This window comes from Colletotrichum scovillei (assembly GCF_011075155.1).
Source record: "Colletotrichum scovillei strain TJNH1 chromosome Unknown Contig00009, whole genome shotgun sequence".
In the NCBI taxonomy this organism is placed as follows: domain Eukaryota; kingdom Fungi; phylum Ascomycota; class Sordariomycetes; order Glomerellales; family Glomerellaceae; genus Colletotrichum; species Colletotrichum scovillei.
Window position 1 is genome coordinate 5588771 of NW_023336267.1, and position 23996 is coordinate 5612766.

Here is a 23996-nt window from a genome sequence, read left to right on the forward strand (position 1 = left end):
AGTCTCTCCGCGCCGTCTCTAACAGGATCAAGCCATGCCCTCCATGACCAGCAGTTTGTGGCGGTAGGCTGTAGCATGTCTCGTCATAACTACGCAGCCGGCTCCTCGGCTGCTACGCACGGAACAAGTGGATAGCCACCGCCGCCGGCCACCACTAGAACACCTGCCCGTAATCCGTACTGTGTAGATTGTTCAACGCCCGTGATGGATGGCCGAAAGCACTGTGTATGTGGAGCACCGTGGTCATTGATGTAGGTGGAGAAGATCGGTCGGTTGTGGAAACGCACGTTGTTGGTAGGGCGGCACGGCGGGAGTTGGGCTTAATGAACGGGGATCGAGGGCCGCCTGCGAAAATAGGCGACAAGCCCGGGAGCTAGGGAGACATCGGACCAGGGAAATGCCTAACGTCAAGGAAGCCCGTAAGGTAGCTGAGGTCTGGAGCCTGGAGTCTGGATCGCAGTCCAGGCCGTTGCCACCGAATACTGACATTGACAACAGCAGCGGGCAATGACAGCCAACTGCCCGAAGACGGATCAGGCTCCGTTCGGGTTGGGCCGCTGGTCCAGTGTGTTTGCATCGGCCAACTAGAAATTGTTGAATGATTGGGACCGAAGAGGTGGGATTTGTCCCCCAATGTGTGCCGTATTAGTCATGAGCATGGTGGCCGCCGGGTTGAAGAGCCGGATGAAAAGATAGGTATCCGTAGAGTACCTAGTCGACTACCTGGATAGTGTAATAAGGCATTCGTGGAAAGACAAGTGGAAGAAGAGGCGCGAGACACGCCCAGCACGCGAGGAGGCGTAGCGAAGGTCGATGGGTGGTTCCTTTGTTCGAATTGGTGCAGTCACTGCAGCACTGCCAGCGATGACATTTGGATGTCTTGGTGTCGTGCAGTCTTGGCCATCATCTTTGTGCTTGTCTTGCAGACTTTGCCGCAGGTCGGAGACTTGACTGAGTTGACTCTTCTTGTCGATGACATCTGCATCACGCGTGTGTCGCTGCGTAGCGGAACATGTCTTGCATGGGTGCATTCCTCGCGAGGCACTTTAGCTAAAGGCGTCGTTGGAGTGTATCCCAACCTTTTGATGCCGAAGGATTTTGCGGTTGGGAATGGCTTGTACTGTCTTCCGAGGACCAACACACCTCCCTGACTGGTGAGTTGAGGTGAAGTGAGGTGATGATAAGGAGTCGTTGGCCTCTTTCCTTTTTCTTTTGTCTTTATTTTTCTCCCGGATGCTCAGGGTTGTGGTGCCGGTGGTGTGTCGCAGTACGTATCTGTATTGGTAGCAAACGGCAAGAGCTTAGGTAGAGATTGCCTTGCTGTGGTTCGTACCTATTACCTTCCACTGTCCTGGCAGGGAAGGCCAACGGCGGGGAGAAATCGGTACGTGCCTTGTCGTCGGCGCATGTCGCGAAGAAAGGTGAGAGGCTCCAGCAGGCCAATGACGAGATGCAGATCATGGCGCGATAAGGCAAGGTACCTGGTCGGAAGTCCCTCGTTCCCTTTCTCCGTAGCTGCTGCCCTTGCCCTTGCTCCTGCAGTCTTGCTTCCATCTGCCCCTGCCCCGGCCCCGGTCGTGGTCCCGTTGTCCCCGCTTTGGCCCTCAGAAACTGGATCGGTACGTACCTTTATCGTAATGGTGAGGATTTGGCCCTTCGGTTCTCTTTTTTCGAGTTTTTTTCTCTTCTTTTTTGGCAGCGATTCTGTCTTTGGAGCCCCCAAGCAGCCAAGCCAAGGGCTGCCACCAAAAGTTTGTCTGACACTCACTTTTTGTCGAATCTTGAATTCGCAGCCGCAGCACGGGCCAAACATCGGCCATCCTTGCCAGTGCGCGCACATCCATCCGTCTTGGACCCCTGTGCTCGCCGTGCCTTTTGGCTTTCAAAATGCGGTTTTGCCAGTGCCCACAGGTCGCTGCCTCTCCTGGCTTGGCCAAGACAGCACACAACCTGTTCTCACTTCTCATGTGTGCGAGTTGTCTCTTTCTTGCAAGGAATACCGCTCCGAACTGGGGCACGGTATCCATAACTATGCAAGCATGCAGGAGGTCAATTAGATGGAGCAAGCGACGTGGTGCGAGGCATGTGCGGCTACCGAGTCGTATGAGGATCCATTCGTACCTGACTGGAGTCTTGGACTGTATGGGATTTTCTTGATTCTTTACAGAACGATCCGTCATCGAGATTCGAGGGAGGGATCCTAAGGTATAGACACTGACTGATTGCTGCTGTGAGGGTGAGGCAAGGAACTGCAAGAAACGGGCATGGGGGAGGAGGGTAACAGAGAATAGAATCGAAACACTCCTAGGGCGGATTCGACGGAGCTCGATGTCGGCAAGTAGAGTGCAGCATAACGTCGCAGATGGATAGTTGCTGGGAACCCAACCCAAGAGCTAGCTGCTCATACTTTCGAGTGGACGCCATGGTGCGTACGGCGTGGTAGCTACATAGAAAAGATGGACGAGTCGAAACACGGGCTTTGGTTGGGTTTGTGTCAATCGTAGGTGGCTGTCACACCCTTTGCTGGCTCTGCATTGCACGTCCCCGTTGAGCTGAGCTAGCTTACATGCCTCGACCTGTCAGTTTTCGGCCAACTGCCCTAGGCTTTGAAGATAATGGCATGTCATCGTAGCTGAACTTCAGATAGATGGTAGAGGCGTACACTACTTGGCAGCGACGACGGCCAGGCCGCCTATAGGAGGGCCTAGACGAGAAGCCACGGAGCTCTGAGACGATATAAGCTGCTAACGACGTTTGGTTGCTCGTGATGATGGGACGAGATGAGAGAGCCCAGTCCTTTGTGATGCGTATCCGTCGTAGCCTTTGCTGCATGGCGCCTGCAGGGTGAGGTTGCTCTGTTGGGTCACTGTGAGGTGTTACTAGGAAGCAAAAGTGAGCTGCGCGCGCTGTACGCAGACCCTCCGGCCATGTCGTATTACTACAGTTCCCAGATGTATCGTTTCGGCTTGATGTTGCCTTGAGAACTCGGGCAGTGGCCTTGGCAATGAATTGATACGCAGCATGTGCAATATGAGCAGTAATGCTCTGTAAGTGTTGAGGATATCTGGACGTCAAATGTGCGGCAGTGAGGACGTATCTGAGGGTACTTACAAGAAAGTATGTACGTACTGAGGAGAGTCAGGAAGGCACTGCAGGATCATGGCTTCGAACGTGCCTTGGGCCGTACTTGCGCCTCGTTGTGCGACCAGGTGCGGATGCTCCTTATCTCTACAGCAAGCTGTGCAAAAAGACGGGGAATTCCAGGCGGTGACCTGTGCGGATATCCACCAGCATCACCCCAGCTCTACGCCAGTCCCAATGCAGTGGACCCACTCAAGATAAGGTCCTCGTCTGCAATCGGGACCAATCAGGAGGATGTTGGCCGCGCCCAAAGGCACAGACGCGCATACCGTGTCTTCTGGCCTTCTGTGCACGGTACCTTGGGTCGCAAGGTGCAGGCGCCCCTCCTTCCCGGCCCTCTTCTTTTTCGCAGCATCCCTCTTCCTCCCGCCATCCCGTCTTAAGCTGCACAGTGGCCTGTGCAAAAGCGCGAGGCTAATAGCGAGCGAGGACGGATCTCTCGAATCAAAGGCGTGAGAGCGAGGGCACTTCAGGAAGAAGACGGAAAGAAGGAAAGGAAGCAGACGGGAGGAAAGAGCGAGCCCGGCCTGAGCAGCCGTAGCGCTTCGGGCTCTCTCGTCACTTTCGTTACTCGAGTCTCGTAGGAGAACATTTCCAGCTTCAGTCCAACATTGGATGGACTCCACTGCGGGCGCCGCGCCTACGCAGCATGGCCTGCGGCCTGTCTAGTCTTTTCCTTGCGTTGTGTCCCGTTGCTATTTCGTCTTCCCAAGAATACCAGACCCGGTTGCTCCTCCTTGCCCGCCGCCGCCGCCCTCCTTCCTGACCTTTCCAGGTTCCGATCCCCCTTCCAATCATCTCTATCACAAACCCACACTCCCGCACAGGTGACTATCGTAAATACACACGGGGTAGAACATGACTGAGAAAGAGCAGGAGTGGCGGCGGCAGCAGCAGCAGAAAGTGTCTTCCAATGTCAATTTGTCTGGGAATCAATCAGTCGTGCCTTCCATCCGCTCTCCACCATCCACAGCGACCCGAAACCAAAGGCGCTGCTGGACGCGAGGTGTGTGAATGTCCCACTCTTTGCGGCGCCCATCACAACCTACCTACTTCTTTCCCCCTCCCCAATTAAAAAAGCAGAAGAAAAATAAGGGAAAGAACAGAGACAAACCAAACCTCTTGGTCTCCGTCCATTTCCCAATTCGCTCACCCACACACCCTCATTCACACCAATAACCCCGTTCAGTCACCAACGCAACACCAACTAGCAAGCACCGGCAGCGAGAACACTCCACTCTCACACAGTCAGAATCCCGATCCCCAACCCCAGAAATTCCCCTCTCTCACTTGTATTCTCTCTCGCCCTCACTCTCACTCACTCTCACATACGACACACCCACCAAATCACACATACCTACGTACTTTTCGTACATACACTATTACTCACTCATCCCGACCTCACCCTCCGCGGTTTTCTGGCTCGCGCGCTAGGTACTCTCGTACTGTGCACTATTGCCTCCCCTCACTCCCAACCTTGCCTGGCTTTGCCTTGCTTGGCTTTTCAAATCCACACCCACCCACACCCACCACACCAAAAAAAGACTGAGATCCCTCGTCTTGTTCCTCCCCTCGTCTTTTAGTCCCGCCCACCCCCCGGAAGTACCTGACCTTGCCTACCTTTCGAACTTCTTCGGTCTTGTCTCTCGACCGTCTGTCCATCCAACCCTTTTTGACTTCACATCGCCTCACAATACATACTTCATCTTGCGTCCCGCCTGCGTCCCGCCTTAGCACCTTGCCTTTCTGCTAGCGACTTTTCCGACGTCTATTTCGACTTCCCGACAACGAAATCCGCGAACCAACCTCCTCCCTCGCACTACAACGACCCAACTTCTCGTCCAAGCCTTCGCTGTGTCACTGTGGGCTCGTTACGATCCAGACATCTTTCCTCGACTTCATTCCCAGTCACCCAACCCGAATCTACGCCTACACTACACAATCGAACCGCTCCTACCATGATGGCAATCTAAAGCCTGAACCGTCGTTGCGATCTTTTTCCTCGGCCGCCGTGCGAGCCTCGTTCTTCGTTCTCCCACGCCCCTCATTATGTCGAGTCGCCGATTGAGAATTTCACGACCAGTCGAACCTGAGCGCTTCCACGAATACTATGGACTCACAACAGCCTCTTCCTCACCAGAGGAACTCTCACAACCCTCATCTGCTGGCCCTTGTGCCGCCCACCTCCAATACCCTACCCTTGAGGTCTTCCGCTAGCACGCCAATGACCTCTCCGGGACTTTTCAGTCCCTCAAACCCGCGTCCGAAAATGAACTTTCCGATCCATGCCTCGTCCGACTCAAACACTCCGAACGTCGAGACGAGCAGTCCCTACCTTCACCCACTCCAGAACCACAAAGTCAGAGAGTGAGTACAACTTTTTTGGTCCTTGCTATGCCATGTTGTGGCCGCGCCTTCTTTCAAATAAAGCCTTTGTGTGAATCGACGGTTCTCTATCGGTGAGGCCGTATCGTGACTACGTAATTGACAGCGGGGGCCAGCCGCGGGCCCCGCGACAAGGGGATGACTATCTGATAAGCTAACCATGTTGGTGACCAGGACACATAAAGCCTTGATTGACTCCGACAGCATTACCGGCCGCAAGCTCATCAATCAGTATGAAGTCATCGAAGAAATTGGCAGAGGTGTGCACGGAAAGGTCAAGCTTGCCCGAAATCTCGAGACGGGCGAAAATGTGGCTATCAAGATCATTCCACGGTACTCTAAGAGACGCCGACTCGGCAAGGTCATGGCTATGTCCCCGCAGGAAAAGACGATGAGAGAGATCGCCATCCTCAAGAAGATGAGGCATCCCAACGTCGTCTCGCTGCTGGAGATTATCGACGATCCGGAATTGAAAAAAATCTACCTAATTCTCGAACACGTGGAGCTAGGCGAGGTTGTCTGGAGGAAAAAGGGATTACCACACATCTGCCACCATGAGCGTCGTCGCATCGAGAGAGAATCCAGAGGTCAGCCGTTGACCCCAGAGGAGGAGCACTACGAAAAGATAATGGAGGAGAGGTACAAGATCCGGGAGCAAAAGCGGGAAAAGATGTCTCGAGCCAACATGAACACACATGAGTTTTGGAGTATCGAGCACGGCATTTCTGACGACGCGAGTTGTGGATCGCAATCCCGCGTTCCCTCAAGGGACGACCTAGGAGTTTTGGACTTTTTCGGAGGCGAAGGGTCACAACCCAATTCGCTGCAGGCATCCCGGGCAACATCTCGAGCGCCATCGCGGTCTCAGTCTGTGAAGTCAATTCGCGACACTGTTTTTGACCAGGAAGCCATCGACGACACCGAGGACATTGAGACGCCAGGCCCGCTACAGACCAGCAACCCAGGCTCAGCTACCGCACTCGATGGTACCATGTATGGCGCCTACATGGAAGACGCGGCCTTTCGAGGTCGTTCACCCAGCATGGCCGATTCTATCATTTCGCACATGTCCTCGGTCGACTGGAACACTCGGATGCACGACCCTTTCGCTGAAGACTTTTCCTACGTTCCTTGCTTTACCATCGACCAGGCAAGAACGACTTTCCGAGACACTGTCTTAGGCCTGGAGTACCTGCATTACCAAGGTGTCGTACACAGGGATATCAAGCCTGCCAATTTACTATGGACCAAAGACCACCGCGTCAAGATCTCCGACTTTGGTGTTTCGTACTTTGGCCGTCCCATCCGAGAAGGCGAGGCCGACGATGAGACGGTCTCAGAATCCGAAGCACAAGATTTCGACGATGATCTTGAGTTGGCCAAGACAGTTGGCACCCCGGCATTCTTCGCACCTGAACTGTGCTACACCGACGCGGACCGCATGGAACAACCGAAAATTTCCGAAATGATCGATATTTGGTCACTTGGCGTAACGCTCTACTGCCTCATCTACGGACGTATTCCTTTCCAGGCCGAAGATGAATGGCAGATGTTTCGAAAAATTGCCACTGAGGATGTCTTCATCCCCCAAAAACGCCTCAGGGCAGTGGACCCTTCTACCCCTCCCAACTCTGAATCTCTCTTCAAGCGGCATAACGGACCTCCCTACAGGGACGACAACGAACTTGCCTACGAGAACATCGACCCGATCTTGCAGGACCTTTTGCGAAACATGTTTACCAAAAACCCGGACAAGCGAATTCGTCTGAAGGATATCAAGACCCATGCCTGGGTTGCAAAAGGAATTCCAGATGTGGAAGCGTGGTTGGCTGAGACTGACCCAGCCAAGACTTCGGGCAGGCGAGTCCAGGTCAACGACAAAGAGGCAGCCCGCGCTGTCGTGCCTATTGCCTTCTTGGAACGCGCACGATCTACCGTGAAAAAGGCAGTCGGAAAGTTGATGCACCCTTTAGGGGATCGAAGCGATAGCCGGTCAAGGCGGAGAGCTGCCAGCAGTGCTGCCAGCTCGGCTGGAGACAGCATGTTCAATGTACCGCCCACGCCACACTCGAGAGAAGCACGCAGAAAGAGTCTCAAGAGCGAAGACTATTTTTCCAACGTCAAAGACTTTGCCTTTGGCGGCTCCGACCATCCTCTTGTCCACAGCGAGACAGTTTCTCCGTATGAATCCCCCTACGACCCTCTCGCTACGGCTATCGCTCAACCCGTCAAGGGCCAAGGAGCTGCCCTTTTACATGCCATTCAGAATAGCTACAGTGACTCGAGGACGAATAGTGGCACGGCATCGCCTTCAGATCAGTCAACAATCCCTGGGACAGCGTCGTTTTACAAGCCTTTTCAGAGATACTCGCAAAGCCCATCGAATGGCAATAGCTTTTTGACGCTTACAGCTGGATTACCCGAGGTCAGGACACAACCTCCTACCCCTTTTTCCGGTGACTCCACACTGGACGATCCGTCCAAGGAAATGCGGCAAACACGTGGATACGATGCCTTGACAGAGGAAGCTCTCCGTGCACGCTCAGCCGAGCGTGGCGTGTTCAGAGACCAAGATAAGCGCGCCCCCGCACAAGTGAGCGTCACCACGGCGAGTGTACCCGGTACCCTCCATAGGATGCCTAGCCTTCCCGGCAAGCCTCGAGCTATGCGATCGGTGGACTTGGGTAAGGCGAAGCAGGCTACCAGCGCCCTAGCTTCGCCACTGTTCTTTTCCTCTCGGTCTGTCACCGGCTACCAGCATGGCCAGCCACAATCGGACTCAAACATCTATGAGAACCAGCGCCTCACGGCCGACCTAGAGGAGAGACCGCAGACAGCACACAGGATTGAAAATGTGCGGGATATACCGGAGGCAAGAACGCCACCACCGCGCACATATAATACGTCAACTCCTGAGTCGTTCGCCCGCGCAAAATGCGAGATGCAGCGCAAGCAAATCGCAGAAAGTGTTATTCAACAAGCTGCGGACGACGTCAGGTCAGACATTGCCGTGATCGATCCAACCGAAGTACCTTGCCCTCTCTCGCCCGATGACGAGCGATTTGGCACGCCGCCACCTCCATCTCGTGAGGACACGATGGAGACCGAAAAGTCCTCCCGTTCGACATCCATCGGTGGCTTGGCTTCTCCTATAACGAATCCCAGCGAAGTAGCCAGTCCCGTCTCGTCTGTCAACCACCACACGAAAGAGGAGATGCTCGCCTTCCAATCTGATCCTTCGCTCCCCGCTCTTCTCAGCGGTGCCAGCTCGGTATCCGATGCTGAGCCCGTGGAGCCTGCTGTTGTCAATAAGCCTGGTTTGCTCGAAACGACAGATTCCCTGACACCTCCAGCATACCTTAAGGAGCCCATGGCTGGATTTCCATTGGAACAATTCGAGCAACAGGGACGATTCGAGACACACAATGCGTCATTTAATGCCGGCCCGATCCCGCTTCGCATCACACGCAGCCCAGTCTACAGAAGCCCGCCGCCCATTCATCACAGTCCCGATATGCGTCCACAAGAGGACGATGATGACGACAGTGATAGTGACGAGGGCCTTTTGATGGCGAAGACCAAGAAGAAATCCTCAACCAATACTCACGTCGAACGAATACCTTTCGGTGCAAGGCGACGTGACACAAATGCGAGCATTGCTAGTACAGAGACAGCCAAGAAAGTTGCCATTGGCGAAGAGGTCATCACCTGCGCCGACTGACTTTAGCGTGCTCAGCATTCGAGTACCTGCTTAGCTCGCGGTACATTACTATAAGCACCCAACTTGACTCATACTTTTTCCAACCTGTACAATGGATTCGGGGTGGTCTTTTTTGGCACAGCATTTATACACAGTCAGTGGACTTTTCAGGTTTTCTGCCTGCGTGTTCAACTGCTTGAACACAATCCATTTTCTTGCTTGAAGCATATCCCAAGAACAGCATGCAATCAGATTGCACATTTCCCGCTGGCACATATGTGCTGCCAGTTTCGATTCGAGCGCGCTTCCTTTCCATATAGAGAAGGACTGCAATGGTGGCAGTCTTTTGCTTTGACGCTTTCCTCTCTTTCAGATGCCACTGTGGTTGGCGGATGAATTATCAGAGCAGACTGGGACGACGACATGTGGCCACGAATGGAGGAGAAATGACGGAGGGGACTACGAAAGGAGGCAGGTTGGGGGAAATCGGCCATCAGGGGAGGGTTTTGGGTTATGGGACAGAGGAGGATGCATCGACGATTAGACTCTTCCCCCATGCTTTTCATTTGTCTGCAGTGGAAGGTGAGGGCAGCGGGGCAAGTCAGACTTGGATAGGGGTCTATAGTCATGCCTGTTCATCATTTCCACACCCCATGAAGTTTGAACAGATTTTTTTTTCTTTATCTAGCATCGGCAGCGAGGTTTCGGGAGGGGGTTGTGTTTCTAATAGCGGAGGCGGGAGGTTGATCATCTGGGATCGGGTCTATCGCCCAGATGGTAACGGCGCTTCTTGTTTCTCGGCGCCTTTTGTTTGTGGAGGAAATCTTGCATGTACACATCCCAAATCCGACCACAGATCGCGAAAGAGAAGCGATGGGAAGACTCGTCTATGAGTGAATAGAAGCGATGAACACATTTTCTCCATTTCCTCACATTATAAAACACAAGTGGCTCTGTATTGGAGACTGTCCCTGTGATCTCTTGTGCGTGTTCGTTTGCGCCTAGGTATCCTTGTTCCTGACGAGCTGCGTCGAAAATGTCATCGATAGTTGAAGCAGTCCATGTAAGACTACTCTATTGTGACAGCATTCATCATTACCCGAGAATCAGGATAAGTTGTAGCAAAAGCCAGCATGACAAAAATCTTCTTACGGGTGTCCAAAACCCAGACCGTCAGTAACCTGTATGAGACTTGTCTGACGGTAGCTCCCTAATTGCCACTCATACTACTGCAATCCACGTCACTAAACGAACAACCCGCGTCAAAATCCTTCAAACTAATGGGGAATCTGGTATTTGTGTCTAGCGAGTCTACCCCATAAGCGTAGAAAAAAAGGGAGACACAAGCTTATGAAGATGACAGTAATTACGCGATACAAACAGAGTAGCTCGATCTTCTTTTCCTCAATGTGTTCGTCGCTCTCTCTCCACCGACACCCCACCACCACTATCACAGCCTGGACTAACTCCCCAAGACAACAAACTTGAGGCGAACCACGAGTAGTAAGTCCCTTCAAGTCCACAATTAGAAACACGCCTTCCCTTCAGACAGCCGAGTAACCTCCTTCCACAGCAACCCAACCCTTGGAAGTAGCAGGGCCACCTACGCAGTGTCAGCATTAGGCGCCCCCATGACGCCGCGACCAAACCACTCCGCCACCGTCGCGAACCGATCCTCGCTGCGCTCCAACTCGGCCTTGAACAGCTCATGCTTCCCCGCCGTCTCAATCTGCGTCTTGCGCAGCGCGCGGATCGTCGCGTTATCATTGGCGCACTGCGGACACTCGCCCTCGGTGCGGAGGCACCGCTGGTGGAAGCTGTGCTTGCAGAGGAAGTGCACCGCCGGAAGATCGAGGGGCGCCGTGCAGACGGCGCAGCGCGTCGACTGGAACACGGCCGGCTTGGAGCCGAGGTCGGCGAGCTCGGCTCGCTTCTGTTCCGTCTCGCTGCGGAAGGCCGAGATGCGGCGCCGGTTGGCGGCAATCTCCTTGCGCTCGCGCTCAATCGTCTCGTGGAGGTAAGGCTTGATCATTCCCATTGTCGCGACGCCGCCCGAGGAGCCGGACTGGCCGACTAGCGTCTGAATGACCTGCAACGGCGCCATGAGACCGTCCTTGTCAATTTTGTTGAGCACGGCAGAAAGCTCTTCTGATCCGGCTTCCCGAAGAATTCGGGGGTCGGAAGTCAGATATGCCAGTGCTGCCGGGTACAGTTGCGGTTCTTCGGGGCCATACTTTCGAAGGGCTTTGATGGCTCCGCGGGTATCTTTGGCTGAGGTGTACGATCGGAAAATGTCAAAGAGTAAACCGGACTGCTCCTTGACCAAGGTTGTGCCGTCCTTGAAATCAGAAAGGTGCGAAAGCAACAGGACATTGGAACTCTCCATCGGAATGTCTTCTCCTTCGATGAGCTTCTTCGCCTTGTTCTCCCACTCTTCCCGATGCTGCTCCCCTTTCTTCTCATTTGACTTGTGTAGGTACATCTCAAAGAGTGTGGTGTACAGGTCTGTCCTGTCGCTTTCCTTAAGACCTGTGTCTTCTAGGCATGCCTCCAGGAAAACAATGAACTCGTCTGGGTGGTCGATGAAGGATGAGAAAGCAGTCCTTGGAGGCGGTGGGGTGTATTTCGGCGCAGGAATGTCGTCGGGATTCAAGATGATCTGAGCATCGCCGTTGATGGCTGTTCCATTGCCCGGTGTGGATGGGCTTTGGAGAGAGGATGTGTTCATGTATGGCAGAGGTAAAAAGTTGGAAAGGTTCTGGACGGCACTTGCTGCACCGGCCACCATACCGCCAGCTACGACAGCCTCTCCATTGTCCTCAATCGGTACAAAGTGTAGCCTCGGACGGTACTTGCCAGTGTAGTAGTCCACGAAGACCGTGGTCGCATCCTTTGGACAGTTCTCGATCAGAACTCTGGCATACTTCTTGAGGCAAGGGAATGCCTAATGAATTGTCAGAATTGGCCAAAATACTGGAGAGGTATGAAACTCACCACTTCTGGGTCTTGATGCCATATAAAATCAAGAGCCTCGTTGTACAACTTGGAGTCTTCTATCAGGATGTCCACGACCAGTTCAATTTCGCCGTGCTTCTTGGCCAGATATGCAGCTTGCTCGTAGTAGCCTCCTTGCCTACACATAGTAATTGCAGTCTCGAGGTCAAACTTCAAGTCACCGGGCGATTTGATAAATGCCTCCAATTTGTCGATATCTTTGAGCTTTGCATAGCAGTTCAGAAGTAATGTTGTGTGGTCAGACGTTGCCTTGCGATGCTCATGTAACTGCTCGAGATACTGTATCAGGTTGTGTATTCTTTGTGTATCGAGGAACTGTGATTGTTAGTCTACCTGCGCTCTATTCCTGCCGGATGTGGAAGCTTACCTTTCTGATGACCTGTGATGGTTCAGTGGTATCGATCGCCTTGATGTATTGGACCATGGCACCGTCGTAATCAGCTTTTTGATAGAGATGGTCGCCAAAGCGTCGGAAGATGCCGCTCTGCTGTGTCGCATCCAGCCGTGACTTTTGTGCCAGTTCAATAGCCAAGGGGTACATGTTGCGCTGGTACAGCATTTCGAGGCGCTGTTGCAGTGACTTTTCGTGGTATCGGTTTACCTTGCCATCTTGTGTGAGAACGAACAGATCGCCCCAGATTTGGAAGATGGCTTTGAATGGCGAGATCAGAGATTGTGTGTGACCGAGCACTCTAAGGTCTGGCTCGAGAAGAACGAATGTTGATGCGTTGAAGAGCGCATCCGCTGCTCCACCTCCACCTCCAAAGCGGCGGCGCATAGTGTCGTTGCCTTTGTCGGTGGTGGAAGCCGATGGTGGGCATACCAGTGCAACGTAATCCTGGTAGATCGAAACTAGTCTTTTCGGCGATTCGTACGCACGTGGCGCTCCTCTTCCTTCCAAGGTGTAGGTATAGATGGCATCCTCTCGGGCGACTACCACGTCTCCTGTCTTCTTATCAACCGTCATACAGTCAACGTGACATCCCATGTCTTCCACAGTCTTGGGTGGGGAGCTGTGGCCCCTTCTCGAAATCCCAAGCTTCAGAATTCGGGCTGTTGTTGAGATGAATAGGGTTGTGACGTCTTGGGAATCCGTCATGAGCTCCACGCCTGTGATAGGTTCTTCCGAGTCGTGCACCGTCCTTTGTTTCGCCCCCAGGTCGTTGATCAAATCGCCTCGGATCAGAGTCACCGTGCCGTTCGCGAATCCGACTGCTACTTGGGTAAGGTTGTCGAGAACATCGATAGCCGAGATCTAGATGATAAGTAATTAGTTGATGCTTTGGTAGAATGCGATCGATTCTTCCCTTACCGGAAACTGCTTCCTGCCATTGTTGATTTGCAAAGTGCTTAAACAAGTCGGCATATTGGTCTTCTTCACCAGCTTGTCCAGAGCCCAGATCTTCAACACCGGCTCACTGCTGAGGTCTTCCTACTCAGATATCAGTTCCCGTTCTCGTCATCTCAAGGTTGTTGCGTTCACCTACAGCGACCGTAACAAGCAGGCTTGTCCCCTCGATCTGGCGCATGTGTGTGATCGTCCCGAGCTCGTGAGCCTGGAAGCTCTTCACCACCTTCCAACTCGATCCGACAATTCGAACGTATCCATCGTAGCTACCGAGGAATAGACTGTCGGAGCCGGAGCAAACACTAGCGATCTCGTTGCTCTCGAAGAAGACTCGGGTCTCCTCATCGGCGAGCCGGACCTGGCTGACGTCGAAGAAGTCGAATGCCTTCCACTTCGAAGCAAGTGGTTAGCGAACGTCTGGTCGCAGAGAGCAGTTTGAGGGGGAATTCGCAAACGAACCTGAAAGGCCATGGCTACATCTCCTAGCGACAGCAAGTTGTGAGAAAGGCAAGGTCGGCGAGCGTGAGCGCAACAGCGGTTGTTGATTGACGTCGGTGCCTCGCGCTCCAATGACGCTGCTGTGGGGAGCTTTGGTAGCTGTCGCTGTCGCTGCCGCTGGTCTCCGAGCGTGACCCACCCGCCTGTGGCAACCCCAACCTGCAGGACCAAAGCTTCCCGACTACCTATGGCATGCGCCACAAGAAATAAGCCGTTCTTGCATGCACCAGCCACACTTCCAACCCTACCATTAATCAGGTCTTGCTCATGTCAATGAGGCATGTTAGATATCTTGAGTGAGTTTTCGCATCATATATCCAAGCTGAGAGTTTCGCGTCGATTGTGACTCTGAATGCTCAAATGAACTGTGTTTATGTCACGTTATGAGTGATATCCAGCGCCATTTTGTAATCCAAATTCAATGCCAAATAGCAGAGTTCACCATTCAACGCTCTTTAAAAAAAGATGAGGTGCCTAGTGCCTAGGAGCTCAAATCTTAAGTCGTGGGAATGCGATATAGTTTACGAACACTTCTCTAACCAAACAAGCTTGAACTACTGGAGGTGTGTAGTTTTTGGCATTGGCAAAACACCAAATTGACACCAAGCTGACCCCTCAATAGTTTGTATTTGACCGACAGCGTCTGCTTACAGGGCAGACAAGCTATTTCTAGACCTCATCGACGGTTCCGTAATATCTCAGGCTCTTGTTGGGGCCTGGTGCTTCACTCGGACCCTCATGTTGTCAACCGGCCGGGCAGTAATTTGTCTCGTCTACGACATGTTAGTGAGGTGTGCATCTTGGATGAGGCTCCCAATGGGATTATCCTAATGGAAGGCTTACGTTGTAAAGTTGTGTGTTGGACCTGTATTGCCCCTTTTCGTTGATGATGGGACGGTCTTTCTCGTCCAGCGTAGCCTCCCCTAGACCGACCTTTTCAAAGACATACTTGCCCACCACACTAGCCAAAATCACCCTGGCCTCGATGTTGGCAAGCTCCTGTCCGATACAGTTCCTAGGACCCCTTTCAAAAGGTCTCCAGGCGGCGGCAGGAATCTCGTTCTCGCCAGCTTTGCCGATGCCCATCTTCTCATCGTCATTCGTCGCCATCGACGTGTCCGTATTCCCGAGCCATCGCTCGGGTACAAAATCGTCTTTGGTGCTTCCGTAGACGTCAGGGTCTCGCTGGATGAGAGTGGCACAGTTGTACAGAACCATCCCATCGACGCAGAGGCTGCTGTTGTCTGGTAATTGCAAGTGAAAGTTCGCGCCCGGGGGGCAAAGGCGCGCAGTCCCAGCTGGTGGGTACAGGCGCAGAATCTCCTTGATGACTGCCGAGGTATAGGTCATCTTCTGGGTAATCTCCTCACCCCTGGCGAGTAGAGCTTCCCGGACGACTTCGGGGCTCAAGTCCTGGCCGAAGAGACCCTCTAGTTCAGTCCGAAGGCTCTTCATTGCCCGAGGCGTCCTTGATAACTCGTAAAAGGCCCATTGGAGGAGGATGCTGGTGGTGTCATGCCCTGCGAACATGAAAGTTTTGAGTTGATCCTTTGTCCCGTCGATGATATCCTGTGTCAAGACCTGTGTGTCTTTCAAGCTGAGAGCCAGAATACTCCGGCTCGATGACCCCTTGTCCTGCTTCACATCGTTGAATTTGCGACGAATGACATCCTCGAGGAAGACATTGCAAGACTTGGCAAGTCGCCTTCGTTTCCTGCCCAGCTGTGGGTTCTCCCACCACTTCAGTATACCACTGCCCTCCCTGTATGAGGTTAAGAACTCCTTGTAGCCCTTGATGAACTCTATCTGTTGGTCTTCGGGAAGCTGTGCGTTAAGATCAACATCCATCGTCACGGCACCTGTTTGTCAGTTATTAGTGAGATGCGGCTCTAAATACAGAAAATTGATGAGACTTACCAATGATATCGAAAGTAAGGTTAGTGCACAACGGCTCCAGCTCAAATTCTTCACCCGTCCCCACGAGTTCGTCGAGCTTGGCGAGGAAGGTCTGAGTCTTTTCCAAGATTACTGGCATCAGACTCATGAGGTGCTGAGGAGCGAAGCCAGGGTTGAAATGCTTTCTCATGTCTTTCCATCCGGAGCCCTGCGACAAGAGTTCAAATTAAATCATATTCTGACTGATAATTTTCGCGTCCATGTTCTGTAGAAAGAGAACGAACGTGAAACATGCGAAGGAACTCCTTACTTGAGACATTACGATTGACTTCTCGCCCAGCAGCGGTGTGAGATACATCATGGTGTCGGACTTCGGTGCGCTGTAGGGCCACATCTTTGATTGTCTCGATACCTGCTCCGCGATCTCATGGCTTCGAATAACCAGCAGGGGCCGGCTGACTGGACGAAGGTCTAGAAGCATGATGGGAGGATTGCCGATCTCCTCGAGCATATCTCCCATGGTGGGATCTGCGAAATCTAATATTAGCCCACAACACCACATACCTTCCGTCGCTAATACGTACCGAGTTGAGAGTCCTTCTCATTGCGCTTCACGTGGTGTTCATTTATGGCCTTGAGGTGACCCCATACTATTGAAGGCTTCAGCTGAGGAAAGTTGGCGTATTGCTTCAACCGGCGATAACTGAGGGCAGAGTACAGGTACAACAGAAGCGCCGGTAGCGCCAAAAGCGCCACTGACAAAGGACTTAACATGATGAGATATCGCTCTCGACTCCCAAGCAAATCTCTGCCAGAAAGTCAAGTCAAGTTCGGATGCAGGCCCCCAAAGGTAGCCGAAAGCTGGTAACTGGGTGTGGTCATGGATATAAAGGGCGGTGGTTCCCATACCAGCCTGCATCGGATGTGTAGATTCCGTTTCAGCAGGAGCATGGATGAGCAGTCCACCCTTTCAGTCTGGAACCCAGTGGCCGCCAGCGCGACCAGCGCTATGATGCCTCGACTTACCAGTAGCCTGTAGGAGCGCGCCGATTCGTTTGCTCGCTTGCCTCCAGGACGTACTTGGCTAGGTTAAGACACAAACATTGGGAACAGGTGGTCCACATCCGATTTTCAGCTCCCCCATGATGCCTACTTCTTTGTTGTTCTTTCATTGGTTTGCGATTGTGAGTTCGAGGTTGTCCGCCCCAAATGAGTGAAGAATGTAGCCAATCTCATGTCTCAGTGGCTCGCGTGGATTGGCACATTGCGGGAAGGTTGTCCAGCCGAAGCCAAGAACTCCAGTCAGAACCTAGAATAGCGGGAAGATGCCGGATGGATAATTGCTCCTTCCCGGTACTTGGAGGCGTTGATCGTAAAACTCCTCGGTTCTGGTTGGCTACATCCCTTGTATCCATGTGTTTGCGGCACGTTAGGGTGACATCACCCCGGTTCAGATGTGCAGGAGTAGCGGGGGCAGCCCGCTATGATCTCCGCATTTCTCACACTCAAATAGTGCCGTTTTTCCTGGGTTTCGGTAGTAGGAGCTTTTCCGAATGTCACGAATACGAACCATCGAAAATGTGAGACTTAGGCTGGTCAACCGTCACATCGGAGACTTCATCTTTTCAAGATGAGCGATCCCTGTCGCCCATTACATCTTGAAGTGTAGAGAAGGATTAGCGTAATTAGCGTCCCTTCATGTGTAGACCTTGACCTATCTCACAGATTAAGCTCATCTTTGAGCGCTAGACATCTGTTCTTCTGAAATTTAGATAAAGTTCGTTTTTCTCTCGTCCACAACCGAGGCACAGTCACCTCTCGATGGACCACAAACTTCAATCTTATTTACAAAACAAGACTTTCACCCTCAGCTGTGTCACCAGAAAAATGAAGGACTGAGACTATACCACAGTTCTTATTCACCGTCTCTCAAGTATTCACACTTACAACTCCAAGTCGCTTAGTAGCTAGACGGCACGATTCCAAGTCTTCCGCCGTCTGTTACGAGCACATTGCCGTTGGTGTAAGCGCCTGCCCTGCTAACCAAGAATAACACAGCGCCAGCCATGTCTTCTACGTCTCCCGCCCTCTCTTCAGGAATGGTAGTCTTGGGCCAACCCTCCTTGTGGGCCTCGACCGTTGCTGTTGTCATCTCGCTCGGGTAGACTGAAGATTGAGATTAGTAGATGATTGAAGATCTCGCCCCATGGACTCCGAGCCAACATGAGTGCCCTACGTGGCGTCGGAAGGAAGTAGACTTACATCCAGGTGCAATTACGTTGGCGCGGATGTTGAATGGAACCAGTGTGGTGCTCCTTGATAGATGTTAGTCTAGAAGCCGGCTCTTGCAACTCGTTCAGGACTGCTCACAATTGCTTGAACATGTGCACCACAGCTGCCTTTGAGGCTCCATAAGCAAAGCCCATAGGGTTGCGGTTGTACGCGCCAATGCTGCTAGTCGCGATGACTTGGCTCCTTTGCTTGAAGTTGCTGCGCTTGTTACCCTCATCAAGAAGTTCCAGGAATGCTGCGACCGTGAAAAACACGCCGGTAGCGTTCACGGCAAAGGTCTCCGTGAAGTCCTTCTGCTCCCAGCCGAAGACAAAGTCGCGGTACTGAGCAATGGTCGGGTTAGGGGGCAAGCCCTTGAGAGCCGGTCCGCCGATGCCTGAGTTGGCGATGACGATGTTGACGTATCCGTGAGCCTCCGTGATCTCTGCGACCGCTCGCTCGAGGTCGCTCTTTGAGGTGATGTCACCTTGGATAGTGCGAATGTTGCCATTTTTCTATTCGCAGTTGGGGCGCCAACATCAGTCGTAATACCTCTCGACCATAAAGGCCATGCATAAACGGTATGGGCGATAGACTCTACTGGGCCAAGCGCTCTCGCAGAAACTTACAGCTGTCTTTGCCGCCTGTTCCAATGCTTCTTTCCGTCGGCCGATGATGTATACAATAGCCCCGTTCGCCTCGAGGCCTTGTGCAATCATGAGACCGATGCCTAAGTCGAATCGTAAGCAAATACTGGAGGGTTGCTACTGCGGTTGATGAATGACGTACCAGTTCCCCCACCCGTAACTACGGCGATGAGACCCTTGACGCCGAAGAGGTCGGCAGCGTTGAGGTTTGGAGAAGACATCTTGGAACACAAAGATTAAAAGCCGTTTCCCCTTAAACTGATGTGTGTGAGTTAGTTACTGGGCATAGAGTTATTGGGTTGAGAGCAATGATCTAAATGTCCAAATAGTGTAGCTCGGTGGTTTAAGTAATTAATGGTGTCCGGCGGGGTTCGGTAGAATGGCCCGCACGACCTATGGCGACATTCTGCACCAAGTCCGTTATCCATCACAATGATCAGTTGCGAGTGGCTGCTGACTGCATGCAGTCTGATCCCCGGTGTTCGGATGTTGCGCGGTCCTGATTAGTGGACAGCTACTTACTGGGCTTACATTAGGCTTTTGCAGGTCGGGGAAACGGCAAGCTATGCTTTCAGTCCTTCTACGTGCATTTCCCGGCATACCTTATTAATCTCAAGGCATCGGACCATTCACGTAGGTTTTACAAGATAATAAGGCAAATGTACAAGCGTGGCGCCCATAGAATGGGTGGCAGTCTATGCTGACAAGTCGCACAACTTTCTTTAGACCACCTCTGAGGTGCTGATTTGGGTAATTCTACTTAACTTCAACACGGACGTCCGTAAATGATACCTCCACTTACAATTTAATTTACCTTTGGTCCCCAAGCTCGAAGTGAATCAACATGTCCCAGCAATACTCAACTGATTGAACACAAACAACCTTGCCATCGACTAGCTCTATTTCTTCTCAAGAATAAGAGTTCATACAGACTTCTACAAGCACTCATCAGGGCTTTTCAACCAACCGTCTAATCGTGTTCCATATCTTGGCACGAACTTGGCCTGAAAACCTTTCGGTTTGGCAACAAACGAGAGGCCATCAAGTCCTTTAATCGGATCGATCTCCACAGAATCCTCACCGTCTGCAGGCAAGATCTTGAACCGGGCGATCAAGTGCAAAAAGGCTGTGTACAAGGCACTGTGTGCAAGGTGAGACGCTACACACATTCTTCCCCCCATACCGAAGGCGAATTGATGCGCGTATTGATCCGGTGCATCTGGAAGCCAACGCTCAGGGGCGAATACTCCAGGCTCCTTGAATAGATCAGGGTCTGGCTTGGCGGTCAGTCAAATATGACACTTCACCTGAGTTGCGGCAAAGTCACCTCTGTTGCAGGACCAGCTGTTCAAGAAAACCAGAGTGTTGGCCGGAATCGTGGCGGATTCCCAGGTGGCATCAGCGTATGTCGCCTTTGGTAGCGCGAGCCTCAAGACGACAAAGTATCTCGAGATCTCTTTCGTCAGTGCATCTATGTAGTCAATCTTTGTAGAAGCAAATGTGTTGGATGATTGCTGTAGAACACCAGCATCTTGGATGGCGGCATATGCTTTGTCTTGAATATCAGGGCGGTGCGCAAGCAGAAGAATAGCCCAAGCCAAGGTAGGCTGGTTCGAGTCGGCGCCCTGGAACATGTCAGGACAAGTTTGACATGAGCTTCCGGTTTGATTATAGGATGAACTTACTGCCATCATACTAAGGCTCACACTGATTAACTCCTCTCGCGTAAGGGTTGCCGCCTCAGGATCTTTCAAAACAGCACCTTGAATGCAGGGCTTGTCTTTACCCAGACCAATCTCGTCCTTTAATCGGCTAAGTAGTACGTCGTTGTATTCCAATCTTCGACGGCCAATGTCCCCAGCATGATTCTTCGGTGTGGACTGTAAGCCTAACACACTAGCAATCGGCTCCCAGTATCGCAGCAAGGGTATGTAGTTAGTGTAGTTCTTTCCTGTGTCGCGAAGTTTTGAGATCTCAGATTCGACATAAATGATCTCGGAAAATAGAGGATCATCCTCCAGGGACTTGACATTGGAGGCTCTTGTCCCATAGTTGAGCGTTAGGCTGAGATTGAGGGCAAAGCGCCTGACAGCCGGACGGAAGTCGAGATCCACCGAACCACGACAGCATTCTTCGTATAGATCTTTGAGAAACTCTCGTGCCTCCATATTTAAAATAGGTGCGTAGCTTTCTACCCGCGGACGATTCAATGCCCCGGCTGCGAGCTTGCGGCGACGTTTACAGGAGTCGTCCCACGGGCTGGTACCGATACTTGTAACGGCTTTGCTGACCTTTCCATGGAAGACATAGAAGGTTGGTCGAGAATTCATCGCATGGCGTTGTCCGAGAAATAACTGTTTGGCAGACTCTACAGTGTTGACGACAACAGCCGTGGTATTTCCTAGCTGTATCTGAAACACGGGCCCATACTTCTTTGCCCAGACTCGGTATGTTTCTGCTGGTATTTGGTTTTGGTTCTGGGATGTGTTAGTCTCTTTCTCCACGAACGAGTACTCATGGTATATAGGTGTTCAGTTACCTGGAAAAGGTTGCCAACCACAGGCCAACCAAGCGGACCCGGAAGATGTTTGATTCTACCTTGATACCTCTTTATTTCGTTTTGTAGTAAATAGCCGGCAAGGATAAGAACAGATAGAGTTATAGCTTGTCCTAAAAGATTTCTGATGTTCAATTGGGAGAATGGGTTTGTCACGGTCATTGTGCTTGAATGTTACGTCTAACGTAGGAAATCATGCACAATACGCACGAGCTCTGCTTCAGATTTGAGTTGAACGAATGTAAGTTATCTACAGAACAACACCTGAGGACCTTCTTCTCTAGTCTACAGCAAAAGAAGATTAATCATCGACCCCGCCATGTCGCAATATTCAAATCTCAGAGGTCTTCTGCACTCATGCAGTAAGACTTGATTAAGAGGATTACGATTGGCTCTGTGTGCTGCTACACGCGCCAAGATGGATTCAGAGTACCCGAACTCCGTGAACCTTGCTTCAGCGTAGTCTTGATTGCAAAGGTGTATGTGATGTACGAGCCGGAAGGAATTCTGTGTGCCAGTTTTCCAAAGAAAGCAGCCAATGATGAGAGAAAGAACGTAATCACGTCAAATCTTCCATTCTCGATTACATTGGTAAAGATGACGCCATTGCCCAGCTGAATGACGGATTTTAAGGCCTTCGACAAATATCCCAACAACGCCGCGGGGACTGACCTACGTTCAATGGCTGCTTAGAGATGCAAATGGCCGCTTTAATTCGAGCAACTTAACCAGATCTGGTCTCAAAGCTTCATGCCTCTTTCAAGACTCTATTTCTCTTGGAGTATTTACCTGGCTCCCAAAGGCACTAAGTCTCATATCTCCAATGTTGGAATCCTTCTGAGGAAATCTTCCAGTCAAGGCGATGCAAGATTGAGTCTGCAACATACTCCAACCAGCTTATATTTGTATTCCCCTTGGCGTAGCTTTTTTGTTGGCTAATACTCACTCTAGCCTTTTATATCTTGAAGATGTGTTGATAGAGTAGGCCGGCCAGAGAAACGACTAAAGGTGACAAACATACCAGCATCGCGTTGCAATGATAAGAGCGTGTATGTCCATATCCAAAGTAGCGAGGTGGCATCCGCCAGGCCGGATCGCCTGCCATTGACAATTAGAGAATTGCACACACAACTTATTCAGTTGGCTATTAGCTAAGGTGATGATGGACATAAAGCATGGTTTAGTCAGCCAGAGCTGCCTCCGTCAGCATGGTCAGCAGGTTGCAGCCACTAAATCGGACATAGGCGTCTTGAGCAAATCGTGACGTCTTATCCCCGAATTTCTGTCACTTTATTCCACTGTAAGTCGGCGCGGGGCACGGCCTGGGCACGGATCGGACGATCAATGACGTCCATTCCAATAGGACGTCTAACCAGCACCACTAGAATCAGTCCAGTGAGCTATGTATGAGTATATAAATGGGAAATATCTATGCCGATGGTCTAACTCAAGACCATGTAATCAGAACCAGGCATTAGAAACTCAACCTGTACTTCAAGACACCACCATAAAGTTGCGACTGACTACAAAATGGCGCCCAAAGGACTCGCAATCATCATCGGTGCAGGGCCTACTTCCGGCGCCGGGATCGCTCGAATTCTAGCCAGCCCTCAACATGGCAACTTGGCAGTTGCACTACTTGCCAGAAACCCCGAAAACCTCCAGAATCTTGCGACCGATCTACGCAAGTCTTCCAATGGCATACTCCACCCCTTTCCTACAGACACTGAGCCCGAAAACCTCCGGCGGACTTTCCAACAAATCGCAGATCATGCAGACTTCAAAGATCTCAAGCTCAAGCTCGCCATATACCACGTCAAGAACTCGAGCAGGAAGCCATTCCTCGAAGAAACACCAGAGGCTTTCAATGACAGCATGACCACCTTCACAACCGGAGGCGTTGTATTTGCGCAAGAAGCGTTGAAGCTTATGTATGCACAAAATGGAGGGCAGACGCTCCTTTCCGATACTGAGGGTGCGAAGAAGGGCACCATCATTTTCACGGGCACTTTGGGAGCCATGCGCACAAATCAGCAGTACGCTGCCTATGGTGCATCTCGAGCAGCCGCGAGGATGGTAGCCCAGGCTATTGCAAAGGAACACAGCAAGTTTGGTGTACACGTGGTTCATGCTATTGCCAATGGCGGAATTATCGATGAAGAGAATGAGAACACCAAGACCGGCAAGCGTATGCGCGCGGAAGATGTTGGAGAGTTGTATCTTTGGTTGTCACAGCAGCCGAGCTCCCTCTGGACGCATGAGTTGGATATGAGGCCGGCACAGGAGACTTTCTAGGATAGGAACTGAAAAGTATTGGGAGAGAATCTTGTTCTAGAGTAAAAGCTCTAGCCCTTGCAACGTTATTGTTGAAAGACGCGGGTTGGCAATGCAAGCGTATCACGTTAAAAGTAATCTACTTATAGTTCCATTTCGGACGATCTTCAGCGTTAGGCCTTTCTGATGAGATCAAGTTTGCGTTCCAAGTATTTCAGAATTCCCAGACACTGTGATGATTGCTCACTAGGTACGTTGAAACAT

General features: G+C 51.7%; 7 protein-coding genes across 7 annotated transcripts; 2 read left to right on the plus strand and 5 right to left on the minus strand.

Annotated features, from left to right (window-relative positions):
• Positions 1 to 719: 719 nt before the first annotated feature.
• Positions 720 to 1031, minus strand: HER10_EVM0005296 (uncharacterized protein; the record flags this gene model as incomplete). Its single annotated transcript, XM_035474918.1, has 1 exon — positions 720 to 1031. One exon carries the CDS (start codon positions 1029 to 1031, stop codon positions 720 to 722), a length of 312 nt encoding a protein of 103 aa, XP_035329325.1.
• Positions 1032 to 4243: 3212 nt separating this feature from the next.
• Positions 4244 to 10138, plus strand: HER10_EVM0004044 (uncharacterized protein). Its single transcript, XM_035473702.1, has 2 exons — positions 4244 to 5508; positions 5701 to 10138. Exons 1-2 carry the CDS (start codon positions 5252 to 5254, stop codon positions 9245 to 9247), a joined length of 3804 nt encoding a protein of 1267 aa, XP_035329169.1. The 5' UTR covers positions 4244 to 5251; the 3' UTR covers positions 9248 to 10138.
• A 378-nt stretch (positions 10139 to 10516) lies between these two features.
• On the minus strand, positions 10517 to 14170 carry HER10_EVM0009725 (vacuolar membrane protein). Its single transcript, XM_035479202.1, has 6 exons — positions 14049 to 14170; positions 13729 to 13980; positions 13554 to 13673; positions 12609 to 13496; positions 12221 to 12556; positions 10517 to 12170 (listed from the first exon to the last, which is right to left on the minus strand). Exons 1-6 carry the CDS (start codon positions 14058 to 14060, stop codon positions 10830 to 10832), a joined length of 2949 nt encoding a protein of 982 aa, XP_035329893.1. The 5' UTR covers positions 14061 to 14170; the 3' UTR covers positions 10517 to 10829.
• A 615-nt stretch (positions 14171 to 14785) lies between these two features.
• HER10_EVM0002596 (cytochrome P450 52A11) lies at positions 14786 to 16757 on the minus strand (the record flags this gene model as incomplete). Its single annotated transcript, XM_035472302.1, has 5 exons — positions 14786 to 14860; positions 14931 to 15946; positions 16005 to 16191; positions 16294 to 16511; positions 16568 to 16757. The coding sequence occupies 5 exons, from the start codon at positions 16755 to 16757 to the stop codon at positions 14786 to 14788; spliced, it is 1686 nt and encodes a 561-aa protein (XP_035329004.1).
• Positions 16758 to 17844: 1087 nt separating this feature from the next.
• Positions 17845 to 19223, minus strand: HER10_EVM0009202 (short-chain dehydrogenase/reductase). Its single transcript, XM_035478697.1, has 5 exons — positions 19044 to 19223; positions 18884 to 18984; positions 18354 to 18769; positions 18246 to 18298; positions 17845 to 18149 (listed from the first exon to the last, which is right to left on the minus strand). The coding sequence occupies exons 1-5, from the start codon at positions 19120 to 19122 to the stop codon at positions 17944 to 17946; spliced, it is 855 nt and encodes a 284-aa protein (XP_035329828.1). The 5' UTR covers positions 19123 to 19223; the 3' UTR covers positions 17845 to 17943.
• A 613-nt stretch (positions 19224 to 19836) lies between these two features.
• On the minus strand, positions 19837 to 21620 carry HER10_EVM0002447 (uncharacterized protein; the record flags this gene model as incomplete). Its single annotated transcript, XM_035472158.1, has 4 exons — positions 19837 to 20174; positions 20229 to 20526; positions 20587 to 21378; positions 21441 to 21620. The coding sequence occupies 4 exons, from the start codon at positions 21618 to 21620 to the stop codon at positions 19837 to 19839; spliced, it is 1608 nt and encodes a 535-aa protein (XP_035328990.1).
• A 1241-nt stretch (positions 21621 to 22861) lies between these two features.
• Positions 22862 to 23908, plus strand: HER10_EVM0000157 (short-chain dehydrogenase/reductase SDR). Its single transcript, XM_035469951.1, has one exon. It carries the CDS (start codon positions 22989 to 22991, stop codon positions 23751 to 23753), a length of 765 nt encoding a protein of 254 aa, XP_035328724.1. The 5' UTR covers positions 22862 to 22988; the 3' UTR covers positions 23754 to 23908.
• The last annotated feature ends 88 nt before the right edge of the window (positions 23909 to 23996 follow it).